Genomic DNA, 27879 nt, shown 5'->3' with positions numbered 1-27879 from the left:
TTTGTTGCCAAATATAAAACATAAAATACAATACAAAACCTTTACTTTATCATCCTTCTCGTCTACCAGTTTCAGTTTCACTTTGGCGGTTGATGACAGGCAAATTATCATAGTACAGGTATCTACATATGGATATATGTCAGTGGCCATAATATTACAAAAATAACAATTTCAAGTTATATTACAGTTTAATAATCCTGATTAGAAAACTGGCTGTAGTGGAGACACCCTGATATAGCACACACTACAGGTTTCCCCACTTGTACATCTTGTCATTTGTTTAGGCCGTGATCATGCATCTATTTTAATTTCTACAGTTTAGTACCGACCGTTTTGTTCAGTGTGCGTTGTGAGCCGAGTAAATAAAGTCTAGCTTTTTAACTAAAGATGGGGGATATTCTCGATTGATTTGGTTACTTCAATTTAATAGAAACAGGCAGAACATCAATTCAGAGATATTTGTACTGGGATGAAGAGTCAAATGAACAAGTTTATGTAAAATATATCATCCTAAGCAATAATTCGCCGGTCAGAATAATGTAATTCCAAATATTCCTGAAACTGCTAGGCAGCCAACTCAGATGTGTGATTATAGATTTTTTTTCTCAAACAGCAAATTGTCTAGCCATTTTTTTACATTTAAAAAATAAACATGCCTGTCTATATGTTAATTAATCTAAAGCTAATACTTGTATATACAGTATAACCCAATTGAAGTACTTGTTTATTTCTGATGCAGTGTGCAACCATGTTGAGTTGACATCACTCTTTAAATGAGAAAAAACTCAGAGGTAGGAATACAACCCCAAGTTGACTTTTGTGGCAGTGGTATTTTATATAATTGTTGATAGAGTGGTGCAAAAAATAATAACCGTGCCATTGCCTAAACCAAATAGTGCAAATGATGTTTTTAAAAAATACACTTACCTGTACAGTACATATCCCTTATTTAAAAGAACCATGATTCGCACTATTTATATACAGTATATGGCATTTGTCTCATTTTGCAGTAAAACTGTTAATATAGTTTAACATTATACTTATTAGTATGTATACTGTTGTATGTCGGTATTATTACATGTTTGAATTATGTAATGTAAATCTAACCTACTACAAAAATCTGAGACCTAATTAATTATTCACAAAACATGTTTCTTTATTCCCAGCTTTCAAAGTAACTTAAAGTGACCTAAACATTCACTCATTTTCACTCAGTTTTCAGCAAATTTCATAAATAGCAGCTCACCTGTTTTTTTTTCTGTTAAAAAAATATCTTATGTCCAAAACAGCAATGTGTGTGTACTAAGGTGTAGGCCATGTCTAATTACATTATAATGAAAATCTACTTACAGTACATTATGAACTAACTTTCATCAAAATAACAGGCTAAAATGGGTCAGTTTCACATCCTGGGTTTAAATTCTTATTTCTAAACCTTTCCAATCAGACAGCAGAAATTTATTTAAAGAGACTAAAGAGAGCATGTATTATTGTATTATTGTGTAGAATATATAATAACATATAAGGCATCTTGGATTCGACTAGGTTAATATCATTCATACGGCAGTACTGTTAAATTCTCAAGTCTGATTGAAAGTGTTAATTAACTTTCTTTAACAGCAGTTCTGACAGCTGAATGGCTGCAAGGCAAATAAAGCGTTTATAATTAATCTGCTCATACTAATGTGTTATCCTTTCTAGTCACAGTCACTGTAGTTCACATGCATTTGGTGGAAAATGTGTCACATAATCCAAGATTTATAATAAATTAATTAAAAAATGCAATTTGATAAAGAAGTATATATACCCATCGATGTGGTGGTTAATTTATGGATGTTACGAAGAGTGTGAGCACCAGAAGTCAGAAGTTTTCCACCACAGGAGTCCACAGAACAGGCGACTTCCTGGTTTCTCAGTAACAGGAAAACCTGAATATGTTCCCATAACACTACACCCTGTTGTGCTTTAGTGCTTGCATAATTACAGGAAATGTAATTTACTAAGTCTACCTTTAATAAACCCACAGAGCTTGCCAAAAATGTCTCTACCATGTTAGCAACATCCTTTCCTTAGAATTACGTTAAAAATACCAGTCACTTTCATAACCAGTTTTTTAAGCCAAACAAAAGGAAAACAAAAAGAGCTATTGACGGCAAATAAAGATAGCATTTTGTCACTCACGGAAAGACGGGTGGCTCGAAGATGGTCTTAATGACTCCAGCATAGATGGCCAGTATAGAGAGGATGACACAGGCCAGGAAGACCAGCGCTAACTTATTGACATACTTCACTCCCACAAACACCACTAGCGCCATCAGGGTTAGGCAGCAGGTACCGTACACTCGCATGTTGTTCAGCATGGCCGCTGCTTCTAACTCCTTCTCCTCTGCTTTAAAGATGGCAGCATTGGGCACTATGTAAGACTGGATTACAAACAATAAACAATTAAAATTTTAACCTGATCTGGCCAGTAATTTAGTTAAAGGAGTTTAGTTAAGCTGCATGCAGACAAAGGTACTTTAGTCACATGTTGAGGACTTTATGCAAATCCAGTTTGACTATTTTTTTAAAATGATTTTCATGGTAAAGGACAAGATTGGAGAAAATATTATTATAACTCCAGGGGTCATGATGCTTTTATTTGTAACTGGGATTGAATGGCTGGCTGCTCTTCCCCCTTGTAGGTGTTTGGCTGTGCTCTATAATTACAGGTCGACATGATGATTGGCTGGCACCAGGGGGAGTTGCCCATATAAAAAAGACTCAGGGGGCACATTTTATAATAGTACCCTTTATGTTTCCCGAATTTCCTTGAGTAGAACCAGCCAGATCAACCTGATCTGTTCGCTTGCACCTTAGCTGGGGTATGGTAGTTTGTCTGGCTGGAAGCTGACAGTTGTCTTGTAACTCTTATGTTTAGTAGTAACCACATGTAGGAGTATGGTGAAGCTACTAAGCATCCTAAAACTAATTCAAATCTTGTACTGTATATAACTGTAAACGAATTATTTTTTTGTCACTTAAAGAGAGAAGGTATGTAAATAAGGTATGTAGTAAATGGCTTTTTGTTTTAATTGATTTTTACTTTACTAAAGTATTTGTACTGGTTCATATGTTTTTGCATAAGTAAACACAATTATGTTGGTAAAACCTGCTATCTGAGGAGTTTGGGGAACCAGAGCAATCCTGGATTAGGCTAAACTGTAATCAAATGCATTTACACAGAACTCACCAGAAGGATCTCAATAGTACCAAGGATGTACATGGCTCCAGCAAATGTGGTGCCCAAATAGAAACACAGTCCTACGGCACCTCCAAACTCTGGACCCAGCGACCTAGAGATCATGTAATAGGATCCACCAGCTATGATGAGAAACAGAGGGAAGGTGAAAGTAGTAGTCAGAAACATTTGCACTGTAAGGTTCTTAAACATGTGGTCCATATCTTTACTAAATAAAAAGTAGACATAGTGATGAGTAAGAAATTAATGCACCTGGAACTACTCCATTTGTAGCAATGGCACTCATAGATATGGCTGTGAGCATTGTCTGAAAAACAAAAGACAGAAAAGTTGTTTTAAATGAAAGCTTGTAACCCCACAAGAGACAAAGGACTGATTTAAATATAATTGAGTTTAATTCGAAAATAGTACATTAAAGGTATAATCAGCAACAGTGGTAAATTTAAAGCGAATTGTTTTGAAAGCTTAAATCATTACAAATACAGTTCTTCTCTTCTGTATTTCTTTTAAAGCCACAACTCAAACCACATGTAAATATTTTGAAAAACCCCAATTTTTTCATGTCCCAGAATTGACCTCATGATGTCCTGGTAATGAGGTTTGTGCTGTTTCTGAATCCTGGTCCAAAACCCTTTTTTAGGGGTGGGGTGGTGTCAGATACATACATACGTACATACAGTGCATTTCAGAAATGAAATGTGTATACACACACACACACATACTGTATGCAAACCTTGCAAAATGCAAAATGTGAATAAAACTTCACCAGATGTTATTAAACCTTTTTTTTTGTAAAAGCCGAGTCACAGATGTGCAACTATTTCATTCTTTTTAGAGGATTTTTCTATTACTATTACATAACGCCCCTGTGTGTTCTAGTTTCCCTAAACTAACTTGGACAAGCAGTCAGTACAAATCCCTTCAGCTGCTTCAGTCACAGTCATAGTCTAAAATCTGCCCTAAAGCCACTTACGGGTCCATTACCTCAAACAGGAACTTAGTAATGAACGAGTCTGTGATCTCAGGCAAACACTGTGAGGAGTGATAATTAGTGAGGAGTGACAATAATCTGTCTAATTTATTCATAGACTCTGTTATGATTATTCAAAAAACAACTGCTGGATACAAAATGCCCACTGCAAGTGCATTTTTTTTTTTTTTTCTGAGAACCAGTATAAGCAAACTATTAAAGCCAGGACTGCAAGATTTACCAGCAGGCACAAAGACATCATTGCAACATGAATCAGTCAACTACAACATAGTATGTCATACACATTGTGACAAAAATGCAAGCGGAGCAATGTAATTGACTTTCGACCCTTTTAATTAACAATTTTTAAAATCTAGTGCTAAATAAGATGTGATGTAATTAGAGTTTTACATTCCTGTGTTTAAATCAAATGTATTTACAGTAATTATATAACAACTTGTGATCTAGAAAAGTCAAACCACCACATATATATACACATATAATACAATATATGTATTTTTGGTAAATAAGCATTCCCCCAAAAGTTGGGTCTGGATATTGACACAAAGACAGGAACCGCTCTGCCTCTCTTGTAAATAAGCATTCCCTTAAAAAAGACGACTGATCCCATTGTCTGCTCTGCGATATAAATATACACCTGTGTCGGAGTCCCAGGCACCGAAGATTACACACCAGGTTGCCAAGAGGCATAAAATGTTAGAGCTTTGCTTGACCAGAAAGGCAGACTAAACTTCCATCTACTGCATGTTTTCTCATATTCAGCTTCGCTTTACTTTGATTTTCTCATTGTCACTGACAAGTAATAGATCAAGTTCCCTAAAATTAATAAAACATTTATTAAACAAAATATGGAACATCTAATTTTAGCCCCTTTAATAGAATTATTCTGTGGTTTTTAAATCTATCAAGGCACTTTTTAAAAAAGCAAACTGTATACTTACACAACAGCAGCACATAGATACAATGATAAAGGCCTCCAAGATGCCTGCAGTTCCAACAATCCAGGTCATTCGCAGAAACAGGATGACCCCCAGTATATTCTGAAGGCAGGGCAGGTAGACTCCCATGAATGTCCCCATCTGTGGACTCTTCTGTGTAAGGTAGAAGCATAAAATACAAAGTTTTTTCAAACTCTTTATAAAATAAACTATGATAACAGAATAGAAACTTTAAAGTGGTACAGTATTCATATTTAAAGTATTGCATTAATACTGTAAGTTTGGAAAATCACTAAATCCTGATGTTATAATGCAACTTTGAAAGTATTGTGAAACTATTTTGCACATCTGCATTATGATCACAGATTATAATTTATGATATAGACTATTTCTTTATTGTATAGAGTGACTGGAAAAAATACAAAGAAAATCAGTATCACTAGTAATAATAACTTGACCAAATGTGGAACAATCAATACTCAGCTATAACCATTTATCAAAATCACGGCTCTTATTCATTCTAAAATCTACGATAGGTTTGTGCATTTTGCAAGGTCATGACCTTTTGCAAAATCATTTCCCTGTATGTTTGTGGCCTGACCGACCAGCAGGCTTTATACTAAGCCACTCTTAGTATAAAACCCAACAAGGCAATGAACCTCATCACTGTGCTGTTCCTCTCAGATATACAGTATGTACAAGTAAAAAGAAACATGTAGAGCAGACTAAACATAAGGTATAATTTAACAGTCTTAGCATTTTGCTTATCATTTGAATTATGATTCCAAATTGCGATGTATGGATCTCTATTCAGGATTATTATTTTTTTATTGCAATTTTTTATAGGAGAAACAGGATCCACATTTACACAAGCCTGTGCCTCAAGTGTGCCAAAGCATACACAAATCGAATAGGGAGAAACTAAAGAGTTTGTTTTTAGTGTACACCTAACCTGAAGACAAAAACACTTTCATATTTTCCATTTCACTTAAGGGCAAAGACTGAAAACAAAGACTTACAGTTTAAATGCAAAACTGTATACATTTTAAACAATAGGTACATTTACTTTAAATTTGCTTCTGAATTTAAACACACTTCTGAATCACAAAATGACTGCTTCTCAAAGTGTGGTACTTACTTTGACAGGCTTTTTTTTTGCTCCCTCCTCCTCATCTGCCTCCTCGTGCTCCCGGACCCCCTGTGTAAGGTTGGTGTAATTTGCCAGTTTGCTGAGAAGCGATGACACCATTGGGTTGCTATCCATCTCTTCCTACAATGTGCAAAATGTGGAAAAAAAAGGCATCAATCAATGGCTGCACATTATGTGCCAAATATACTCGCACTGTGAAATCAATAGCTGGAGGCCTGATAGTAACTTGTTCAAAATCAAAAGACATGTAAGGATAAGACAACACAATAAAACTGTCAACGCAACACCTTTGGAATTTCCTTTATAACCAATAAAGAACACAAGTAAGTAAGTATGTATGTATGTACAGTATGTACAGTATGTATGTATGTATGTATGTATGTATGTATCTATCTATCTATCTGGGACGGTGGTGTCTTAGTGTTTTTAAGGCTTTGAGTTACTGATCAAAAGGTGTTTCTAACCCCAGCTCCACCTGGTTGTTACTGTTGGACCCTTGGGCAAGGCCCTTAACCTTGTCTCCTTCAGTGACGCTGTACAGTGTCCATTAATACAGGTAACGAGTGGAGGACAGAGGAGCCTTTTAAAGAAGAAATTACAGATCTGTAAGAGCCAGAAATCTTGCTTGTTTGTAGGTGACCAAATACTTATTTTCCAAAGGAATGTACCAATTAATTCATTAAAAATCCTACACTGTGATTTTCTGGATTTTTTTTTCTTATTTTGTCTCTCATAGTTGAGGTATATCTATGATAAAAATTACAGGTCTTTCTTATCTTTTTAAGTGAGAGAACTTGCACAATTGGTGGCTGACTGAATACTTTTTTGCTCCACTGTATAATGGCTGCCCCTGCGCTATGACCTTCAAAAAAAGCTTCTAAAAGCTGGGATATGTGAAAAATAAAGAATTTCACTGTGCACTGATGTACAGGATAAGTACTGTATATGTGATGAATAAAGGCAGAACTTAACTTATCCATCTATCTATGCACATTGTTTACCATCCTATTGTTTCATAATTCACACAAACAATACTGTAAATGTAAACATGTATTAACAATCTAGCACATTTTCAAACTTTATGAAAAATTTCCAAATTGACAAAGGAGATCATTATTAGCTTAGACAGAAACAGTCAGAGTACCTCAAACAGTGCCATGTTTTTGCCATCATAGAGGCTGCCCCTGTCATTGTCTGAGTTGATGAAAGGACTGCTTTCCTTGGGGGTTCCATCACCTGAGACAAAAAAAAAAAAAACAGGACTTTGTACTTACAAATTATACTCTTCTAACATTGAAAGGTATCTTTGCAATCTCAGGAACAAATGAACATCTCTATGTAAAAGCGTCAACATAATATACAATATTGTGCACACCCCTCATTTCTTCAGATTTTTTTTTTCGAAACAGCCTTTCTTGTATTTTTTTGTAGTGTTGAGGAATAGTTCTCCATTCTTTCTGAAGGACTTTTTTGGCTCTCATTTTTAGCAAGTGTCTGTCTCTCATTTTCAGTCCAGTCCCTGTGTCTGACCAGTTTCAGAAAAATACTTTTTGTTTGTTGAGCCATACAGTGAATTTTAAATGATTTTACCATAAAAACACATCTAACTTAAGGCATAAAAATGTCAGAAACAGGTGCTGATAATGAGGCCAGTGATTAGTATACTGGTGATGCTGAATGCTGAGTGGTTAAAAAAGACGAGAGGGGAAATGAGGTTGCTGCAGTGATTGTTACCTAAACAACCACTCTTATTGGTATTTTTATGCACTTTGCATCCTGTCACAATAAAACATCTGTTTCTATTTCTATAATTTAATTTAGTTTAATATGAAGAAATGAGGGGCGGCTCATGCCTTTTGTACAGTATTGTGTATTACCAGATAAGTTCATGGTACAGTATGTCTAGACATGTGCCATACATTTTACATTTATTAGGTTAATTAAAGCGACTAGAACACAGACAAACTGAAATTGCATGATAATAGCCAATAACTATCAATAAATGCCATAACAAAACAGAGACCATAACATTAGGAAAAACATATTTTTATACTTACGGAAACACAACATGGTTTAAGTGTAATAAAACCTCTAATTTTGCTGCAGCGTTTTATTTATTTATTTATTTTTGCATTTTGTAAACTTTAACAATTGTGTCCAGACAAGCTGTGATACGAGTCAACCACTTATAAGTCATTTACTAGCATCATTCCAACTGCATGTCAGTAATGATAATTATAAAAAAAAATTCTGCCTTTACAAATATTAACAGAGGGGGAAAAAAGACCTTTAATAAAATCTTCATAATTATTTTTAAAATAGTCCTGTTACCTTGCATAATCTATTACAGAAAATTTTTTTGTGTGCAATAAAATGTTCTAGTTATTATTCTAGCAACGTTATTTTGTAAAAATTTGTGTGTTGCATTCATGTATTTAATTCTGGATATGGCAACTTGGATATTGTTGCAGTATGGTTGTTCTCAACAAATAGAGCATATTTAAAGGCTCTTGGTCATACATCCTGTACAACATCAAAAGAAAGAAAGTCTTTAACATGCAAGTTATATGGAGACCTAGAGTCAGACAGATGATAGGAAACAATTTTTTGCTTAAACAAAAGCTCTCCAGTGAGACACAGAATATATCACCATATAAGAAAGAGGAATTGCAAAGAGGGTTGTTTTAACACATAGAACAAAGGCAGATATAAGAGATAGAGCCTTTAAAAAGTTCACAGAATATCAGAAAAGCTTAAATCAATCAATCAATCAATCAATCCATCCATTCATTCATCTTCCTATTAGATATGCGGAAGTGTGTTTGTAATCCAAAGCACTCATAGTGCACTTATCAAAGCAAATTTCCCCATAAGAAATATTGGAAACTCAGATGATTTGTTCCACAACCCAAAAATATTCATGTGTGCACATGTGTCTCTGTAGGCAAACTCGAATCTTTAAAAAGGAACCTCTCTTATTATTACACTTGTTGTTGATTCCATTTGAAGATTTCACAGAAATGTGACATTGAATTGTCGTTAAACAGATTCATCTCCTGCACTGCTTACAGCCTTTTTAACCTTTTTCTTCATGGAGGCCGTTGTTGCAGTACAGTTACTAAAGAACAGAATAGTCACTACACTTGGACACAAAATTAAAAAAATGCTTTATGTGTGCGAACACACGTGGTCACAATGTTATAGTAAACAGTACATGCGTGCACAGATGTTGGCCATACGAATGACGCACACGAACTGAGACTGAGGAAACTTTACCCATAATCCCACAGCGCACGAGAGAGAGAAGAACCATTGGGTCAGTTGTGATCACGTGACACTCGGCAGACAAAGGGCACGCATATTATTCGTATTTCAAGACCTCGCTTGTTCATCAAGGTAAAATGTATTTAAAAATTTTGCTTATCTTGCAAAAGACTGAGTTACTCGGAATGCCATGTTTCACTGTATTTCCAGATTGGCATCCCATGTGGTAGGAGTGAATTATTTCTAAGTTTGTTCAAAAATAATAATTATGAAATAAAAATATAAGGAATGGGGTACATTTAATAACTCATGTTTAATTCAGTTGTTAACTGTTGAATAAAGCTAGGTGATAAGGTATAGAGTCATGAAAATGTTTTTTAAAGATTCAAAGTCTTAAAACTGTAAGAAATGTATATTGAATAGGGATGCTTATAAAATCGTGAAACTTATAGAATCACAATTTAAATCAAATCAGCACCCAGGTATTGTGATAATGTCATATCGGGTGGTCAATGCTTATTCCTATCCCTACTATATGTTGTATATAAGAATAAGAAATAATGCACTGTATGTACAGTATATATTCATCTGAAGCTTTACTATAGTATAACAGGAAACATGGCACTTCTGTTCTACCAGACTAGGGATGACTCAAAGAGTCAAGCTCGTTTACACTATTGTTTGAATTATTTACAACTACACCCTCTTTATTTTGTCTCTTGTTGTTTCACAGACTAAACAACTACACACATTTCTTCATGCATGGACAACAATGTATAACTAAAGAAAGAAAATGCAATGCCAAAAGCAGTGGAACTGCCAACAAAATCCTGAGTACACGGAGCACAGTCCAATTAACCCAGCAGACCCTGCCACATTGATTTTCCTATAATTGGAATGTAAAGGCGATCAATGCTGTCCCTCTGGCTCTATGGGTCATCCAAAACAGCACCGATGATGCCCCAAACTTCAGCCTACAATTTGTTGTTGTGGATTTAACGACTGCATTGCTCATGTGCATAGAAATATAAATCCAACTCCAACTCACAGGATCATAAACAGGGACAGGGAAAACGTTCAAAGAGCAAACAGATTATGACAGGTAAACCCAAAATCCAAAGAACAGAGAACAAAAGAGTGTCAAAATATCCAAAAGATCCTAACAAAAGAAAACTAAGACTTGGCAAACTGAGCAAATACTTTGCAATGAGCATGAGTTCAGTGTCTGTTTATTTAGTGTGACTGATTAAAAACAGGTGTGCATGATTAGAAGGTGAGCGTGAACATGACTGTGTAGTGCAGTAATGGAAATCGTGGTCCATGGTGGACATTATTGCCTGCACAAATTTTGTCTTATAGATAAAAATGTCAAAGTCACCATGTGACTACACTTCCACATTTATCCTGCTGTTCAGACTATTTATTTACGTTAATGTCTATCATGATCATTTAAAAAAATATTAATGTCTCCTTCGGAATAAACCTTCTTATCTAGATAGTTAATAATAAACCTTGTAATTAAGTTCTTAATGATGTCATAAAGTTTATGGCACATGCTTGTTTATTAAAACATTGCAAAAAGTCAGGATCTAAGCATTTATGCATGTTGTTATTAGAGAAGGTAACTTGATTAGTAAAGACACTACGGAGACAAAGTGATGATGTCCTATTCCAAAGGACGATACAGATGAAACTAAAATCATCAGAAAGCATAATTAAATTCTTTAAGTGGAGGGGAAAAAAGAGCAACAATAATGTGAGGAAAAAGAAATGTACCTGAAATATGAACAGGGCTTAGAGAAACGTTGTAATATTTGAGCATCAATCACTTTGACATGGAGCAACACTTTGACTAGCAACCGGCATACAGTCTCTGCTTGTTATGAAATTTAACTAAAATAATAAATTAATGTGCTTAAGATGAGTCAATTCTGGCTCCAGGCATTGTTCCTCCAGCATTGGTAGAGGAGGTGACATGCCCTGTGATACATACATGATAATTAGCAGTACACTGTATAAAATCTGATCAGTGAATGCAATTGTTATAAAATACTGCTAAAAGCCATGATTTCTTAAAACATACTGCCAAAATATTTTAAACTTAATTAAATTCAATCTTATTTACTGTACATAGTGCTGGTTAAGAACTGACGCTATCACAAAGCAGCTTCGTAGAAATATAAATGACAATGCAATAATAGTCAGCACACTGTCGTAGGGTCTGGGTTTGATTCCCGCCTTGGGGGTCTAGAGTGCATGGTTTTTGCATGTTCTCCGGTACACCGGTTTCCAAAGACATGCAGCTTAGGCTAACTGGCGTTCCCAAATTGCTCATAATGTGTGAATGTGCATGCGAATGTTGACCATAGGTCCTACCACGGTTGTAAAAATGGTAATAAATACTATGGATACAATAATTGCTTTTGGCCTCCATGATCCCTAGTTGGACTACAGAGGTTCCTAGATTGATGGAATACAAAAATAATCTAAATGCAACATTTTATACCATAAAAATACCTAATCCCAAAGGACGAGCCAATAGAATAGTGTGATTGTTCTCTTCCTCATTCACACCAAATGCAGTCCTAAGCTCTCTTCATAATTTTTTTCTGCATGCCCTAGCAATGAAAATCCCATCAAGAGTGACAAACAGTATAAGAGTGATGAAGTATAAAAAATCACACAGTTCAGGGTAGTGGATAGACAGTGGTTTATTATCTACAGCATTCCCATGATTGCCTGTGCAAGGGATTATACATCAACAACAAACTTTGATCTATCTCATTATAGATTTAAGGTTCTTACTATTGCTAAGTCTTCAGCATCTGGATTTATGTACAGTATCTATCTATCATTAAACCCATCTTGAAACAAAAGCTCATTATAACTACACACTTTATGTGATGCTTGACTTTGTTTCTTTAAGTTTCATGAACTGGATATTAGTAAGAGCTAGTTAAACAGCAAATGATGTGCGTGCTACTAAAGAAAATTTGGAAAAGATAGTGAAAGCAGACGTGTCTCACTTACAAAAGAGTAAATGCAAAGACTGTATCTGTATATGTAATTGGATTTAAATACAAAGTTGGCATGACCTAAATCAGAAGCACTAGAACACACTGGACAAACCCTGGAGGTAGAAATGGCAGCGTTGTCAGCATGATCTGTGGATTCAGCCTCTGAAAGTTCAGCGAACTCCGCTACATCACTCGAGTTCAACTAGAAATCTGCAAAGACATTTTGTTAAACCTGCTCTGTAGTTTTTCAGTGCACTTTCTCAGATACGTAATAATATTGCTAGCTTCATGCAAATAATCGTTAACTGCAGCCAGAATGCAGTCAGAGATGTACATCTACACAGCTATATAACATTTAAAAATTATATTTGTTCTTTGTCCATCTTTATTATACCTTATAGCTCAATTCGCAAGAGATATGTTCCACTTTCATTTACCAGGAAGAGGACAATGACCCAGTTTACTGACCTGTTTGCATCATTGCCCACATCACACTCACTTACACAAAGCCTTAATAACGATAAAACAGTGAGTCTCATCTGGCCATGGATGGAGCTTTGCGCAAAACCAGCCAAATAAAATGATTTAAAATAAATAGGAAAGACCATTAATAAATATCTGAACTTCTGAACTCAGGGGCTTCTGAAGGGCTCAAAATCCTCAGTAAGGACTGCGAGCCTGTTAGTTACACTAGAACAACAACTGTTAGTATTAGGCATAGCAATGGCCGCATTCATCCCTACACAGCCTCCTAACTAACCAGTGTAAGTGACTGTGATATTGATAACACTCACTTACTCACTCACTTATCATTTATACCGCTTTATCCTGTATTCAGGGTCGCAGAGGGCCTGGAGACTATCCCAGGAGGCTTAGGGGACAAGGCGGGGTACACCCTGGCCATCGCAGGGATTATACAGGGCACAAACACATACATTATATCTCAATATCATGATTGCAAATATGATGCTTGATTACTTCAGTATCACAAACCTACTAAGATCATCACAAATTTACACTATAAAATCTGGGCCATTATTGACATTATTCAAGACCCAAATATTGTTTATTATTACACTAGGAAGGCTTGGTGTGTTTAAGGGGGTTTCAGATTTTTATATTGCATAATCCAGATTTCTATCAAAATACAGTATTGTTTAAGAACCACACGGCAAAGGTTAAAAAAACTATACAAGTTTCTTATCTAGTGTTGAGATGAAGCAAAGAATCTTGCAAACATTACACTCTAACTATTTGGAGCTCTAATTATTTGGACCAAATTAAAAGACTCTACCCCTTATACATTCTCACTCACTTGTTCAGAATTTACCATCTATAATTTAATCAGAGCAACATGCGATAAAGGAGACACTAGATGAAGGAGTTGAGAAGTTTGCTTTTTCCTCACTGCTAACACACATAACACAAATTTGTTACATTGAAAGAACTGGAGGATACTTCCTTTTAATCAGTGTTTAAATCTACACCAGTTTTTTTAAACACCTCCTGGAACTCTGTTGAAATTTCAATGATATAATATACACCAACTACAAACATCTTTACTTAGAACATCAACTTGCCAGTTCTGGTAAGACTCATTCCCTTTTTTGGCTGACAAGGATGGATCTCAGTCTGGGCTTCTACTGCTGTTGTAGGCCACCCACCTTAAGCTTCAGCATATTGTTCATTCTGAAATTCTTTTACGTTCATCATGGTTGCTTATCTAAGTTATCATAGACATTCTGCCAGCTCAAACAATGTTGGCCTTCAAATCCACTTACAACTTTCCAGTCCACTCCACTCACAACACTCAGCTTTCCACTCACAACTCTGACACTTGCTGTAGTTTTTTTCTGCAGTTTCTTAAATATCAATACCAATACCAAGTCAAAGTCATGGCCATCCAGTTTTTCTCCCATTATGGCATTTTATATATATCAAAGTTAACTGATTAAGCTTTTTATGTTGTTAAATTGTTATTTATGCTCTTGATCTGTATCTGCACACTCTTATTAACTGTGCTCCTGACACATTATTGGTAGCCTGGATAATGGCATGCATGTGCAGGGGTATACTGTAGATGTAAGCAGTGGAAAAGGCTAAAGGTTTCTATATAAATCCTGCAGTTCTAAAAGTCACCAGCATATACAGTAGTAGTCAGGGTAACTGCATCCACACCTTTCCTATCTCAATCCAGACACCTCTCTATATAAATCTATGTCGGTGTTCTTGCTAATAAAAAAAAGAAGGAGCATAACCAGAGATGACGAACGGAAATCTAAATGAGCATTGACTTTAATCACCTCTTTAGACATGTCCACACAATGCTATCTGATTTAAAGCTGTGCCTGATTTACAGTAACAGCACTGTTCTCATTTCTGCTGAATTTGCTGGGGGTTGCACCAGTCTCAATGATGAATGACTGCAGGTGTACCTGAGGTAGAGCGCAGTGAAGTCCTTGAGCTGGCCTATTGCTCGACCCATTACAATAGCCATAGTACTCTGAGAAAGAGAGACTGCAGAGAGAGATAATTTTGTACTATTTTCTCCCAGAGTATAGGTATTTAAAACATGTCTGGAATAAACATCACTTAGTACAGATAACCGGCCCAGCGCTCACAACAAGATATTTCAATCTAGTCTAAAACCAATAAGCCTGTAACTACCAGTAAAAGTCTGAATGGAAACGTATAAATCAAACACCGTTAGTGATTGAAGAGCACCTTTTACTTTGTCACTGAGTATGCGGGCTATTTATACCTGCTCAGCTCTAACTCTAAGCTGCCTAACATATACCTAAGCTAGGTTTCCCTAAAAATACCAGTGCCAGAAGCTATAGAGAAGGATGCACTTCATTACTTCAACCCAACAAATAAATTACAATGCTAATGCAGTATTACCAGCTAAGAATAAGGATAAATCATATAAAGGAATATGACCAACCTTAAAAACATACTTAAATATCGGGAAACATATGCCAAACAAAGAAGCTGTTAACTACAAGTAAAAAATATAGCTGAGTCAAACATATTGTCCAGCCTGAGTTTTTAGGAATCCTTAAAATTAACAGCAAACAGCATAGAGTGACCCCAGACACTTACCCTGGCGTCGGGAGCTCTCTCCCTGCTCCATGCTTGATGGAGAGGAGAGGGCTGTGCTGGGAGAGTGGCTGCGTTCAGGTTCCCTAAGCCTGAGCTCAGGAAGGTTATATGCTAATCCCTGCTCTGATGATCAGCTACTGTCACACGGCCAACCTGATGCCAGTGACACATCAGATGCTGATCCCTGAGCATCGGCACTAACAGAGAGGGAGGAGCTCAAGGATAAATGAGGGAGAGAGAGAGAGAGGAAGAGAGAGAAAGATGTGCAAGCCTAAAAAAAGAGATATGCACTGCTGTTCACTTACTGTAGCTGAGAGAACTGTCTTGGTACACACCAAGGCTCTAAACAGCATGAGTAAAAGGACATTGAAGCATGAGGGGAAAAACAAAAAATTCTGTATATAATGCAAAAAAAAAAGAGAAAATGAAACCGCTCTCTTAATGCAATCTACGCAAAATCGTCCAGTGATTAGGTCTGGGAACTTTCTTTACAGAGGATTTCACATGTGGTCATGCGATTACTGATCACGTTATGGGAAAATAACTCTGCATTTCTGTTTTCTGGTGTTAAAAGGTATGTGGTTACACACCACAAAGCCTGATCAGTGGTCATTAACCACCTCTTCATCAGCATGTGAACAGAGCAGTAATCACTTAACAAGATTGGCAAAATCCTTTTCTTTTTATAAAACTTATAGGCCTTGAGTGTAGGCAGAGGAACCACCTGAAGGATATCTATAAGCAGAATTTGTCTTTTTTATGTTTATATAATAAATAATAACAGTTAAATAAATAATCAAAATGAACTTCTTAAATAAATCTTAAACAAGACTTAAAATGAAAAAAGGCAGCATTTAATATAACATATCACTCAACCAAAGTTCGTAATACTTGCCCATCACAAATATGAGGGGTGTTCGAGTCAAACTGGGACTTCATTCTTGTGAATGAAGGTGTAAAAGCAATTGACTTTCACAGAAGACTTCAAGTATACTGCAGTCATGAGACTCTTAGTCGCAGTAAAACATTTGAAAGTTGCAAACATTTTAAAGAAGGTACGTCGGTAAATGATGATCCTGGCCTTTTAAAACTTTTAGACGATTCGCAATGAAAAATAACTAAACCTGAGAAGGATAATGGAATTTACTTTACAGTTAAAATATTATGTTTAATTTCCCACAAGAAGTCAATAACACAAAACAGGAAATCACAAGAATGATGAGATTAAAACACCAGTATTGATCAGCAGATTAGTGGTGTGCCATTAATAACATTTCCGTGCCACAGCGCATCCCTAATCCTGACAGCAATGCATATTTATTGTGTGTGTCAAAAAAATAAACTGACAGAACGAAAATTTTAAAAGTCCTGGCAAGTTCTAATGCAATCCATAACATGTACTTTTCCATTCGAGAACAAAAAAAGTGTGTTGGAGTGTGTGCGTGTGTGTGCGTGCGTGCATGTGTGTGTGTGTGTGTGTGTGCATTTGTGCAGGGAGGCAAAAGTAGCAATTACAGTAGCAATTATGTTTTGGCCATAAAACAGTCTGCCCCAGAAGCCTTAAATGACAGCAGGTTTAAAGTTAAGAGTGAGTTTGGTTGAATATGGATAATGTTAGCATGCAAAAACTGTGAAAGTTTGAAAACTGCCATGAAATGAAACACAACAATGATGCAGTATCCACCAGAGGGCATCACTGACAACTAAAAGCAGGGTCGGCCTTCTCCGGATCTACAGTAGGTTCATGTCTTAGTGTTTTAAAAGAATTGAGTTGCTTTCGAAAAAGCATGGGGAAAGTTAGTGAAAAGATCTGAAAACTAAACAAAGTTCCCGAGTGCCTAATGAACAGCAGGCACCAGGTGTTTTCCTGTTGCCTTGGTGAAGGCGAATCCAGCTGGCGAGTTCGCTTCATCAGCAACAAAAGTACTTAAAAAAAAAAAAAATGCTCCTTACAGATGTAGTAGAGCAGTGAATCAGCAAAGAGCAACTGAAGAGGGAAAAAAAAATAAAAAAAACTTCTGCAAACATGCTGCTTGCTGTATAGACACTACACTGTTTACATATGAGCAAGTCTGGACACTTTAATTGTTTTATAGATACTATAGTACAGTAGGTGTTACTTAAGACACACAGTATCAGTAACAAGCGGTGTTCAGTTTAATTAATATAAATTTTATTAGTGCTTTAAAAAAGGACACAAATATCATGACTGCCACAAAAAAGCTTGAATGAAATTTAAATTACAAATGTATAAATGTATCCCTAAGGAGCAAGCCAGGGGTTGACAAATGCAAGGAAAAACTACCTGAGACAACATGAGAAAGAAACTCTTAAAGGAAATCGGCAAAACACCCTCATCTGGGTTATATCTGGATTATACAATTACTTATAATCATTTTTGAGTGCAAAACTGTTTATAGCAATTGCAGTTCAAAGCCACCTTCATTGTCGTTACTATTAGGTACTTGACAATCTTTAGTCAATGCTGAATTTGTTTAGGTTTTTTTCCCCCATGACCTCAACGCTGAGAACAAAAAGGAGTAGGACAGAATGTACTACATTACTACTCGTTTTTCCTGATTTGTTTCACTGCAATTTACTTACCCTAAAATGGCTAAAAAAACAGGCCTGACACAACAATGTATGATTTTATAAGGAAGTATTTAGTGACTGGGCGGTGTGATGTGGCATGACACAAAGCATTACTGGTTAAAAGTGCCTCTTACCTTAATAATTTTCTTTTTTATGATTTTTTTTTTAAGTTATGAACGAATTGCATTTTTTTTGTGTCAGAATCATTTAAAGATATATTTATGGTTGTGCAATGTCTGCAAAACATCTTCCAGATGTACTTTCAGTTGTTACTTCTCTTTCTTGACGCCAAAAAAAAAAGGCAGTCTGTTGCAAAAACCTGAAAGTCCTTTCAGGCCTGAACACTTCACCACTGTTAAAAATCCTGAAGTTGTAGCTTTACCTATGAGTTTTATAAAGCGCTGACATTTAAGACTCCTTCCATAAATGCCATATAAATGTCTCTCTACATAAAACCTTGCCATATTGACAATTATATACATGTAAAAACAAATTTATTGAACCATTAGCTTTACTATAAACCTAATGGTTAATTCCATGCAGCTCAGATTTGACCATTAAATTACACATTTATATATTTGTATAAACATATTCTGTATATCCTGACCAGCCATAACATTACAAATGTAAAACATATGTTTTGCCGTGACAGCTTTCTCTTTGTCCCTTTGTTTTGCCGTGACAGCTCCGGCCCCTCGGGACATGACTCCACAAGATCTCAGGCTGTGTGCAGTGTCTGGGTGGGGCAGTTGGCAATAGATCTTGTGGGTGCTAGGTGTTGTGGGGTAGGGCCTTCGCCGATCAGACTTGTTTGTCTACCACATTCCATGGATGCTCAGTCGTATTGAGAGCTGGGAAAATTGGGAGGCCGGATCAACAACCTTAAACTCTTTGCCAAGCTCTGATTCATTTACATACAAGCGTTTGGCAAATGCTCTTATTGAGAGCAACTTAAAATAGTGCTTTAAAGTTTCTATAGTTGGATATATCTTTAGACATCATCAGTCAAACACTGTTGGAAGGTTTTGTTTTTTTAACCCCCTGGGTTAACCCCAGTTTCTAAGAAATAGGTATTATGATACCTGATACAGTACATGATCATGACCTTTCTATCAAGGCCAGCATTGACTTTTTTCAGCAATTGGACCAGACGGGCTTGCTTTGAGTATCCCAGATTCTATCACCAGTTTATTGGCATATAATTAACAATCAGTGATATTCAATTCATCTGGGTTGGTGTTCATGTAGTAGCTGATTGGTGTAAGTATGATGTGTATACAAATGATAATATAGACAAATATAATTGCATTACCGAAAGCCTAATATTAAATGTATAAAAGACTTTTCATTCATTATTTTATTTATTCCATAAGCTGCTTTTGTTAGACAGGATTGCAGTGTCACACAATGTGAATGGGATGCCAGGCGATTGCAAACAGGACACTCAAGGATCCAATTTTAGTCAAATTCCAAATCCAGCTATTTCTCTAATGTTGGTGTTCAGATAAGCATAACTGGCCTAACCTTTACTGCACTGTCAATAAGCCAACCACAGCCGTCTTTGAGCATATGCATATAAAACAGTATAGTGCTCTAGTGTATCTAGCTGCCTTTGACGTTACATTAACAGCTGTTCGAAATGAATGTGTGTGTGTGTTTTCTCTGTAGTCTTCCCCTAATGCTGTTGCCCGCACACACAAGTTCATAAATCTCAGGACATTTCTTTTCTCAGTGTGTTTGTCATTAAACCTAATGTACGGTGGCCCTGAAGTGCAAAACAAATTAACAAAACTGAAAACAAAATAACAAAACCCAATACAAAATAACAAATTCAAAACCAAATTAACAAAACGGAAAACAAAATAACTAATATCTGACTGGCCTAGAGGTGCAATACAAATTAACAAAACGGAAAACAAATTAAAAACCAAATAACAAAACCCAAAACTATTTTTTTGGAGGGGGGGAGTTTTGTTGTTTTGTTTTTTGGTTTTGTTATTTTGTTTTCGGATTTGTTAATTTGGTTTTGAATTTGTTAATTTGTTTTCCGTTTTGTTAATTTGTTTTCCGTTTTGTTAATTTGTATTGCACTTCTCGGCCAGTCCGATACAAACCGGAAAAGGTAGGTATAGTTAGCGAATGAAATGCTTACCGTTGATTGGACGAGACATCTGTCACTCAAGATATACAGGAAGTACTGTAGTAGCGGTAGATTCGCGTGTGTATGAATGTGCAAACATTATTGTGGTTTCAAATATGGCGAACTTACGGTGGCCCTGAAGTCAGTTTTGTTAATTTTTTTGCACTTCACGGCCATCATAGTTTAAAGTGAAGCAGAACACACAAGAAACAAAGATAAAGAAACAAGTTCCTACTTCCTGTATATCTTGAGTGACAGATGTCTCGTCCAATCAGCGGTAAGCATTTCATTCGCTAACTATACCTACCTTTTCCGGTTTGTATCGGACTGGTCGAGAAGTGCAATACAAATTAACAAAACGGAAAACAAATTAACAAATTCAAAACCAAATTAACAAATCTGAAAACAAAACAACAAAACTCCCCCCCTCCAAAAAAAATTGTTTTGGGTTTTGTTATTTGGTTTTTAATTTGTTTTCCGTTTTGTTAATTTGTATTGCACTTCTCGGCCAGTCAGATATTATTTATTTGGTTTTCCGTTTTGTTAATTTGGTTTTGAATTTGTTATTTTGTATTGGGTTTTGTTATTTTGTGTTCAGTTTTGTTAATTTGTTTTGCACTTCAGGGCCACCGTACTAATGTCATGTTAACGAGAAAAAACTAGATGAATTGCGCTGTGTTAGATTTCACCCCAACCCACCCTGCTCCAAATCAGCTCAATGTTCTCTTTTTTTTATACACAGTTTTCCAGATCTCCAAGCATACAATAGATTTTCGACCCCAGTGTCCTCTAATCCCCTCCCCCAGGTCTGACAGATTCAATCTTCTTCTAATTAAAAAATGCTTGGCCTCAGTACACTCCTAGACACCGGCTCCTAAAAATTTATGGGCTCATGAGCTCTCAAATGATCTAATAAATTGTGTTCTTTATCATGTCCACCCTTCCTCTTCATAAATAAGAGCAAGTGTTGTAGACCATGAGGAATTGATCATACCTCCTGTGTTACGGGGCCAGGACTTTATTAAAGTCTTACAATGGATTTACGTTGGAGGGTTCAGGTGCTTCTTTCTAAAAAAAATTCATTTCAGTTAACAGCCTTAAAGTCAGAGCTTTTATGGGAAGTTGCTAGATGCTTGATTTTGCCAAAATGGATGCATAGCATTTTACCTAGATTTAAAAACTCTGAGTTATGTGATACCGGTTGAACCCCAAAAAAGGTTCAAACTTTGTGCTGAATGTCATTTTTATACTAGTGGTTTTCTCTGAAAAAGCTTGATGCTGGAGTGGCATAATTCTTTTTCTGTAAAACAGGTTTGGCCAGATATTCTTAACCTATTGAGTATTTGCCTTATATTCCTCAATTTAAAATTATACCTTCTTCCTTTATTCTGTGATTTCTTTTTTTAAATATATTGTTTTTGTAACTTTTGTAAATTTGTATATTCCATCTCAAATTGTTAAATTTGTATTTTTGTTTTATCATTATAATTTTTTTTTTTTTTACTTTTATCATTATTTTTATTTTATTTTAGTGTAATTTCCTTATATTGTAAAGAAATCTTTCAATTCTATTTCTATTTTAGGTCACAGACTGTTGTATTAGCATTTCACTGCATATAATACCGTGCCTGGTTGTGTACATTGAATTTGAATTTATTATTTGTGTCTTTGTTTGTAATCATGTAATCTTTTCCCTGACATTTAAGAACTCAACTAACTCTTTAATGCATCATCTAATTCTGTAAATCCTCATCAAAATACAAGTTGTAAATAATTTGCAATATTACCAATTTTATTTAAAACATTTAAAATATCAATATATAAAATTTACAGGAGATCAAGTGTGCTCCCATGACCAAGAGAGCTCCCATGATGATGAAAATGTTCAAAGCCAAACTACTAGTCAAAAAAGAGAGAGCTAAACATACTAGGTGAAAGAGAGAGAGAGAGAGGGAGTGGGAGAGGCTATAGATTTTTAAAGCATGTTTGTAATTGGACTAAACACAGACCCTTGCCTGATAACTGTTCTGTGGATAAGGTCACGGTCAGAACGTAGATGAAGAGCACATGGCAAATACACAAATGCCTTATCCAAGTAGCCCTTGAGCAAATACACATTAGGAAAGAGAATAACAGAGTGGAATTTAACATTTAATCATGTCATTTATTTAGCCACCTTTATTATTCCAGATGAAAAATTGTTTGCAATTTGATTAGGAAAGGGGATAGGAGAAAGCAGAGCAGAATTAAACTGAAAAAAAAGACAAATCTAATAAAGCATCCACTTTCCAACTATAGTTTCAGTAACTAAAGGCTCGTAATATTAACGAACATCTGATTTAAAACCCCATAATGCACTATGCCCAAGCCTTTAAGTACCATCCAAACTGCAACTCCTCTTCCCTTGCTTTATTACAATTCCAGGCAAGTGATTTTACCAACAGTGCCCTAAAGCCTTAACTGCCTAAGCCACCACTTCCAAGATTTTACCAACTGTAACTGGCACAAAGCAGTGTCGTGATATAAAAGACTTTGAATAATCAGACTCAAAAGGGATCCCATACTTATCTGGGTTACACTTGAAGGTAAAATTATAAACCAATAGCAATACAGAGAATAGGCAAATTTACTAAATGTGACAGTTTTCATGATAACATCAGCGTTTTATATATGGTGTTCACACTTGCCGGTAGAGAAGTTGCTTGTGCCATAGTTTGTCTCTTGTGGCTGTTCGTGTCAACTACTAGGCATTATCACTTAAACTTGATGCACAAAATGATGTAATCTCCAATGTACAATTTAAACTGATATAAAAAAAAAGTGTTTTATATTGTAAGTAATCTAAGCAAAGCATAAAACTTCTTACTTTCTATATTTTTTGTGCTCTAAAGGTAGCACCAACATGCTGGGAGGAACGAAAATTTTCAGAGCAGATGTTTTTAGGGACAATTGGCAATCTGCATGCTTTAATTTGGTGTGGTTTTATTTAACACTTGAATATCAAGGCACGAATCTGTGCAACATCGGTCAATAAGCAATTAATAATAATAATTATGTGGAAGTCCTGCTGATGTCTATGGTATTTCTTTCCATGTGTGACCTATTCCTATTTTGTTCAATCATGTTTATATTGTTGGTTAAAATGACATTAAATGAATGTCATTACAATGCCTGAAAAACATATCATTTTCAGAATGAACCAAAAAAAAATTAATAATGAAGCTCCTGAGTTTTGCATGAAAATATAAAGAAGCAAGTATGACAAAGTTACCAGAAGAACTCATATTCTCCTGCACACTCAGCAAAACCTACTGTAGCAGCTGTTTTACTTATAAAACAGCACAAATCTGTACCTAGCATTACTGATTATTTTTAAGCAAAGAGGGTAGAGCTTAAAATATACTATATCCTCAGGTAGAATTTGTGAAGTTTTATAAGGAAATTTGCTGTTTAGTTTTACTGAACATTCTGCAGATCCAGCCACAGTCGCGCCTGCTGCTTTTTCCATGCATGCAAAACCCAGGAGCTTTCTTTTCTTTTTGTCTAAAAAGTGTCATTTTACATATTATATATAATAGGTTCTTTTTTTTTGGCCTACAGATATTTTTCTGTAAGATTTTGCTATTATTTTGCTGGAATACTAATTTTTGGAAATCAGAAATGTTTTTTTGTACTGACTTAATAAGAAATACTTAAAAATAAACTTGCATAACAAGGTTTGTGTATAAAATTACCTTAAGAAAAGAATTTTGCACAGTACTCTGTATATGTGAATATTAGAATTATTTTACTCTACACCTTGCTTAACACAATGAAAACAGTAAAGTCCAGTAGACAAGGAGAGAATTGAAGCCTGTACTGAAGGACCTGCCTCTACAGAAAATGTGAATTTACAGATGACTGCAAAAGTTTGCATACCTTCGGGACACAATGTTTTTTTTTCGGTGATTTTATTTTCAATTTAGTGTATGTTCAGCCAGCACAAATCCCCCTAGAACATATGCTAACATAAAATAAAATGCACTAAGAATCAGTCATTTCAGTTCATATCAAGTTTACAGTATAACTCAATTCGTGAACATAACAATACATTTCTAATAAGTTTTTGACCAGCTTTTGCTTTTATGACTACAGTATTTAATCCATTTGAAATTATTCATTTTATTATCCATCTTAAAATTAATTTAAGATATAAATTAAATTAATCTTTTTTAGAATATGTGGCTTTTTTGTCCTTCTTTTTGTCTTGTTAAAGGACACGCCCACATATCATTTTAACTTCCTAAATTTCATTTTTTTTGTTTGTTTTTTAAATACAGAATCATTATACAAAGACTTTCATATTTATCTTTATCGATTTTAACACAGATACTATGGGATAATTTACTTAAAACCTATCTATATTAACCGTACTGACTTGATATATTTTTCTTGTGTAATAGCTTTTTGTTTTCATGCCAACAGCCCCACCAGCAGCTACAGTACGTAATATCACCCATTCCTTAATGCCACTCAACCATACCATAAAGTGCCATTACTGCTGTATTGTCAGCAGCACGCAAGCCAAAGGCAGAGCTGCTATATTTCATTATGCCATAACAGGTTTTTCATACCTTGTGTGTGATTGTGTGTGTGTGTGTGTGTGTGTGTGTTTGCACATGTGCATGTAAAAGAACCAAAAAGGTATCCTATTTGGTTACTGAGGATAATTTTAGGATTAAATTTAGCTGTAGGCAAAATCTCAGAAGGTCACTGGCAAGTAAAACAAGCAGGTGTATGTGTGTGTGAGTGTGCACGTGTGTGTGTGTGCATCTTTGTGATTTGTTGATGTACACTTTGTTAAATTTTCCCTTAAATAAATTTATACATATAAACAAATAGAAAACTTTATCCATAAGCATTTATTTATAAAAAATTATAAAGTTTATGCACTAAATAGGTTGTTAAATGATAACAATGTTTAGTTCTACATAAATTAATTCAAAACACTCGAATTCCTTATTCCTTTTGCAACCTAACCACAAGGCAAATTAATGCAGTGGTTCATACTGTTTATTGTGGATTTGCTTTCACTCATGGACGGAATATATATATTGGTGTTAATTGGTTAATGGTTACTTTGATTTATTTTTGAAGAAAAACTGTTGTGTTATCACCAGTCTCTCTTATCTCGCTTTTGAAGGTAATAAGTCAAAACTTTCACCCTGTCATTTTACTGAGAGGCAAGCAAAGTACACAAAGTACTCTGAAGTCGTTGTCATGGGGAAAATCTACCTATACTTAGTGTTTGTGTAACCAGTTTATTAGATTATGTACCAAGACTACCTATAAACAAATATTGCTAGGATAGTAATTTTGGTCTGTAATTTGAATTACCATGAGCAACTAATCAGATTCACGAACTGAAAAGTACTGTGTTGTAAATAATGTTACTTTACAAAATCTTACTGTAAATCATTATCGAGTAAAGCATGTTGTTGCCATGAGGGTATCTGCAATACTTGACCAATAACTCGCAGCTGAAATGAGTTTAAAAGTCCAGAAGGGAGAAGTATGTATAATAAAGTGACATGCAAACAAGTTGTTGTACAAAACTTTTGCAACTTGACTGCTATACGGCTGGAAACAAGCATTTCTTAAATGTCGTCCTCTGCAAAGATGCAGCCATGGGAGAATTTAGGATGCTACAGGCTTTCTACAGACACAACAGAAAGGCTTTTGTTCAGGTCCTATTATAGTCCCAAGTCTTATTATTGTTAAAACACACACACACACACACACACACACACACACACACACACACACAAATACTGTAAGTCACGCTCCATTAAACTGCCACGCTGCATGCACACACATGCCAAAGGTGATGGACTTGTACTGTATAGCACTGCAGTGAATCCAGTCTCATCTTGTTAATTTAACAAGGCCTGTCTTAAATTTCAAAACAACCCTTATACCCTTATCCCACTTTCAATGATAAGAACAGCCCAGCATGCTCAGGCAATAATTTATTACCTGGAAATTTTAAGTTCTGCAAACGTTCCCACTGCAGAGGCCTCCCTTTTTTCAAAAGTGATTGCGAAATGCTACAGTACATGTTATGGCAGTGCACAATCTGATATTCTTTCACTAAACGGCAAGCAGGACTAAAAGCAATACTTAGAAGACTGAAACTTAAAACATTGACAGTTGGTTTAGGTCCAGGAATGTCCTGTACTGTTCTATTATCAGTAACTCCCACAATTTTTTTTTTTTTTTTTAATGGGAAACCCACAGCAAAAAGGACAAGTAAGGGAAACAGCTAGTGCTCCATATATGGGGTTTAAATCAGATTTTCCAAAAACAAAGCCTAAATTTATGATTAAAAATCAGCTTAGAAACAAACCAGGAAACTGGATTCAAAGTTATGCTTTAATGGATAATATTTAGGCCAAGCTTACAATCTTAATTTAGACCTGGCCAAAAATAAGACTTTTTCCGATGTCAATGGTTTCTAGGCATGTTTCGGAGTGTGCAATCAAGATGACAGTGGCACTATGTTTTAAAAGTCACATTCCTGCTCACTCCCATAATTATTATATATGCTTGTAACTTTCTTTTACATTTTCTAACTAGATGTACCCGCGACTTAGTTCGCATGGGATTTAATTGCACACTCATAAGCATTACATTAAAAAATGTACAGTGGCATTTGTTGAATTCTGGAATGAACTAAAGTTAATGTTATCATGAAGTGCGTGGAATGAAAGTGCAAGATCGCGTATATCTTCTCTTCTCGTAGGCCGATTACAATGAAACAAAACCTATGTTACCTTAAGCTCGTCCAAATACACCCAATAGACTTATCCCAGGGTTTCACTAGCGCTTGGTTACCATCAAGGTCAGTACTGTGCATGAGGCAATAACTTCCAACTCTTTACAGTTCCTGCATAGTGCAAGTGGTGTCCATGAATGATTGTGTGTGCAGTTCCCACAGAGAGATGCGTCTCATCTGCAAGTTGGCCAGAAGTTATCCATCGGTTTTCAAGGATTAAGTGTTCGACCTGCTGAATGTTCACTCCACTGGGATTTCATCATTGATTACTGCCTTCTTTAAAATGTTTGCACCATTCAAATGTTTTGCTACAGCCGAGAGTTTCCTCACTGTACTTTGTTTGAAGTCTTTTTTTAAATGTTAACCAGTTTTACATCTTCATTCATGACAAACTTTATCAATAGTCCCATTTTGACTTGGAAGCCCCTCATATTTCATATTTTGTAATAGTCGGTTTAATTTTCCAAAATATAAAGAAATTTACTGAAGATGAATGACTACATGCAGTGATTGTGTTGCTCGGCATCATAAAAGCATCCAGTACATTCTCGTGTTAATAAATATAGGCTTTTTGTCTCATGAGCTTTCAAACTGACTTCTAGCTCCTGTCTACATGAAAGTAAAAACTGC

General features: G+C 35.5%; 1 protein-coding gene across 6 annotated transcripts in view; it reads right to left on the bottom strand.

Moving 5' to 3' along the window:
• Window positions 1–27879, bottom strand: part of slc12a7b (solute carrier family 12 member 7b) — an 82140-nt gene that overhangs the window by 28953 nt on the left and 25308 nt on the right. For all 6 annotated transcript variants that reach the window (XM_053495389.1, XM_053495392.1, XM_053495390.1 and 3 more), the window contains exons 2-7: window positions 7465–7556; window positions 6309–6440; window positions 5174–5323; window positions 3494–3548; window positions 3233–3363; window positions 2182–2423 (exon numbers count right to left, since the gene is read on the bottom strand). In XM_053495389.1, the coding sequence (XP_053351364.1) occupies window positions 2182–2423; window positions 3233–3363; window positions 3494–3548; window positions 5174–5323; window positions 6309–6440; window positions 7465–7556 (802 nt within the window). The remainder of the gene's footprint in view (window positions 1–2181; window positions 2424–3232; window positions 3364–3493; window positions 3549–5173; window positions 5324–6308; window positions 6441–7464; window positions 7557–27879) is intronic.

Source organism: Clarias gariepinus, chromosome 4 (genome assembly GCF_024256425.1).
Source record: "Clarias gariepinus isolate MV-2021 ecotype Netherlands chromosome 4, CGAR_prim_01v2, whole genome shotgun sequence".
Taxonomy (NCBI): domain Eukaryota; kingdom Metazoa; phylum Chordata; class Actinopteri; order Siluriformes; family Clariidae; genus Clarias; species Clarias gariepinus.
Note: the sequence above shows the minus strand (reverse complement) of the source record. Positions and strands in the feature narration are given on the sequence as shown.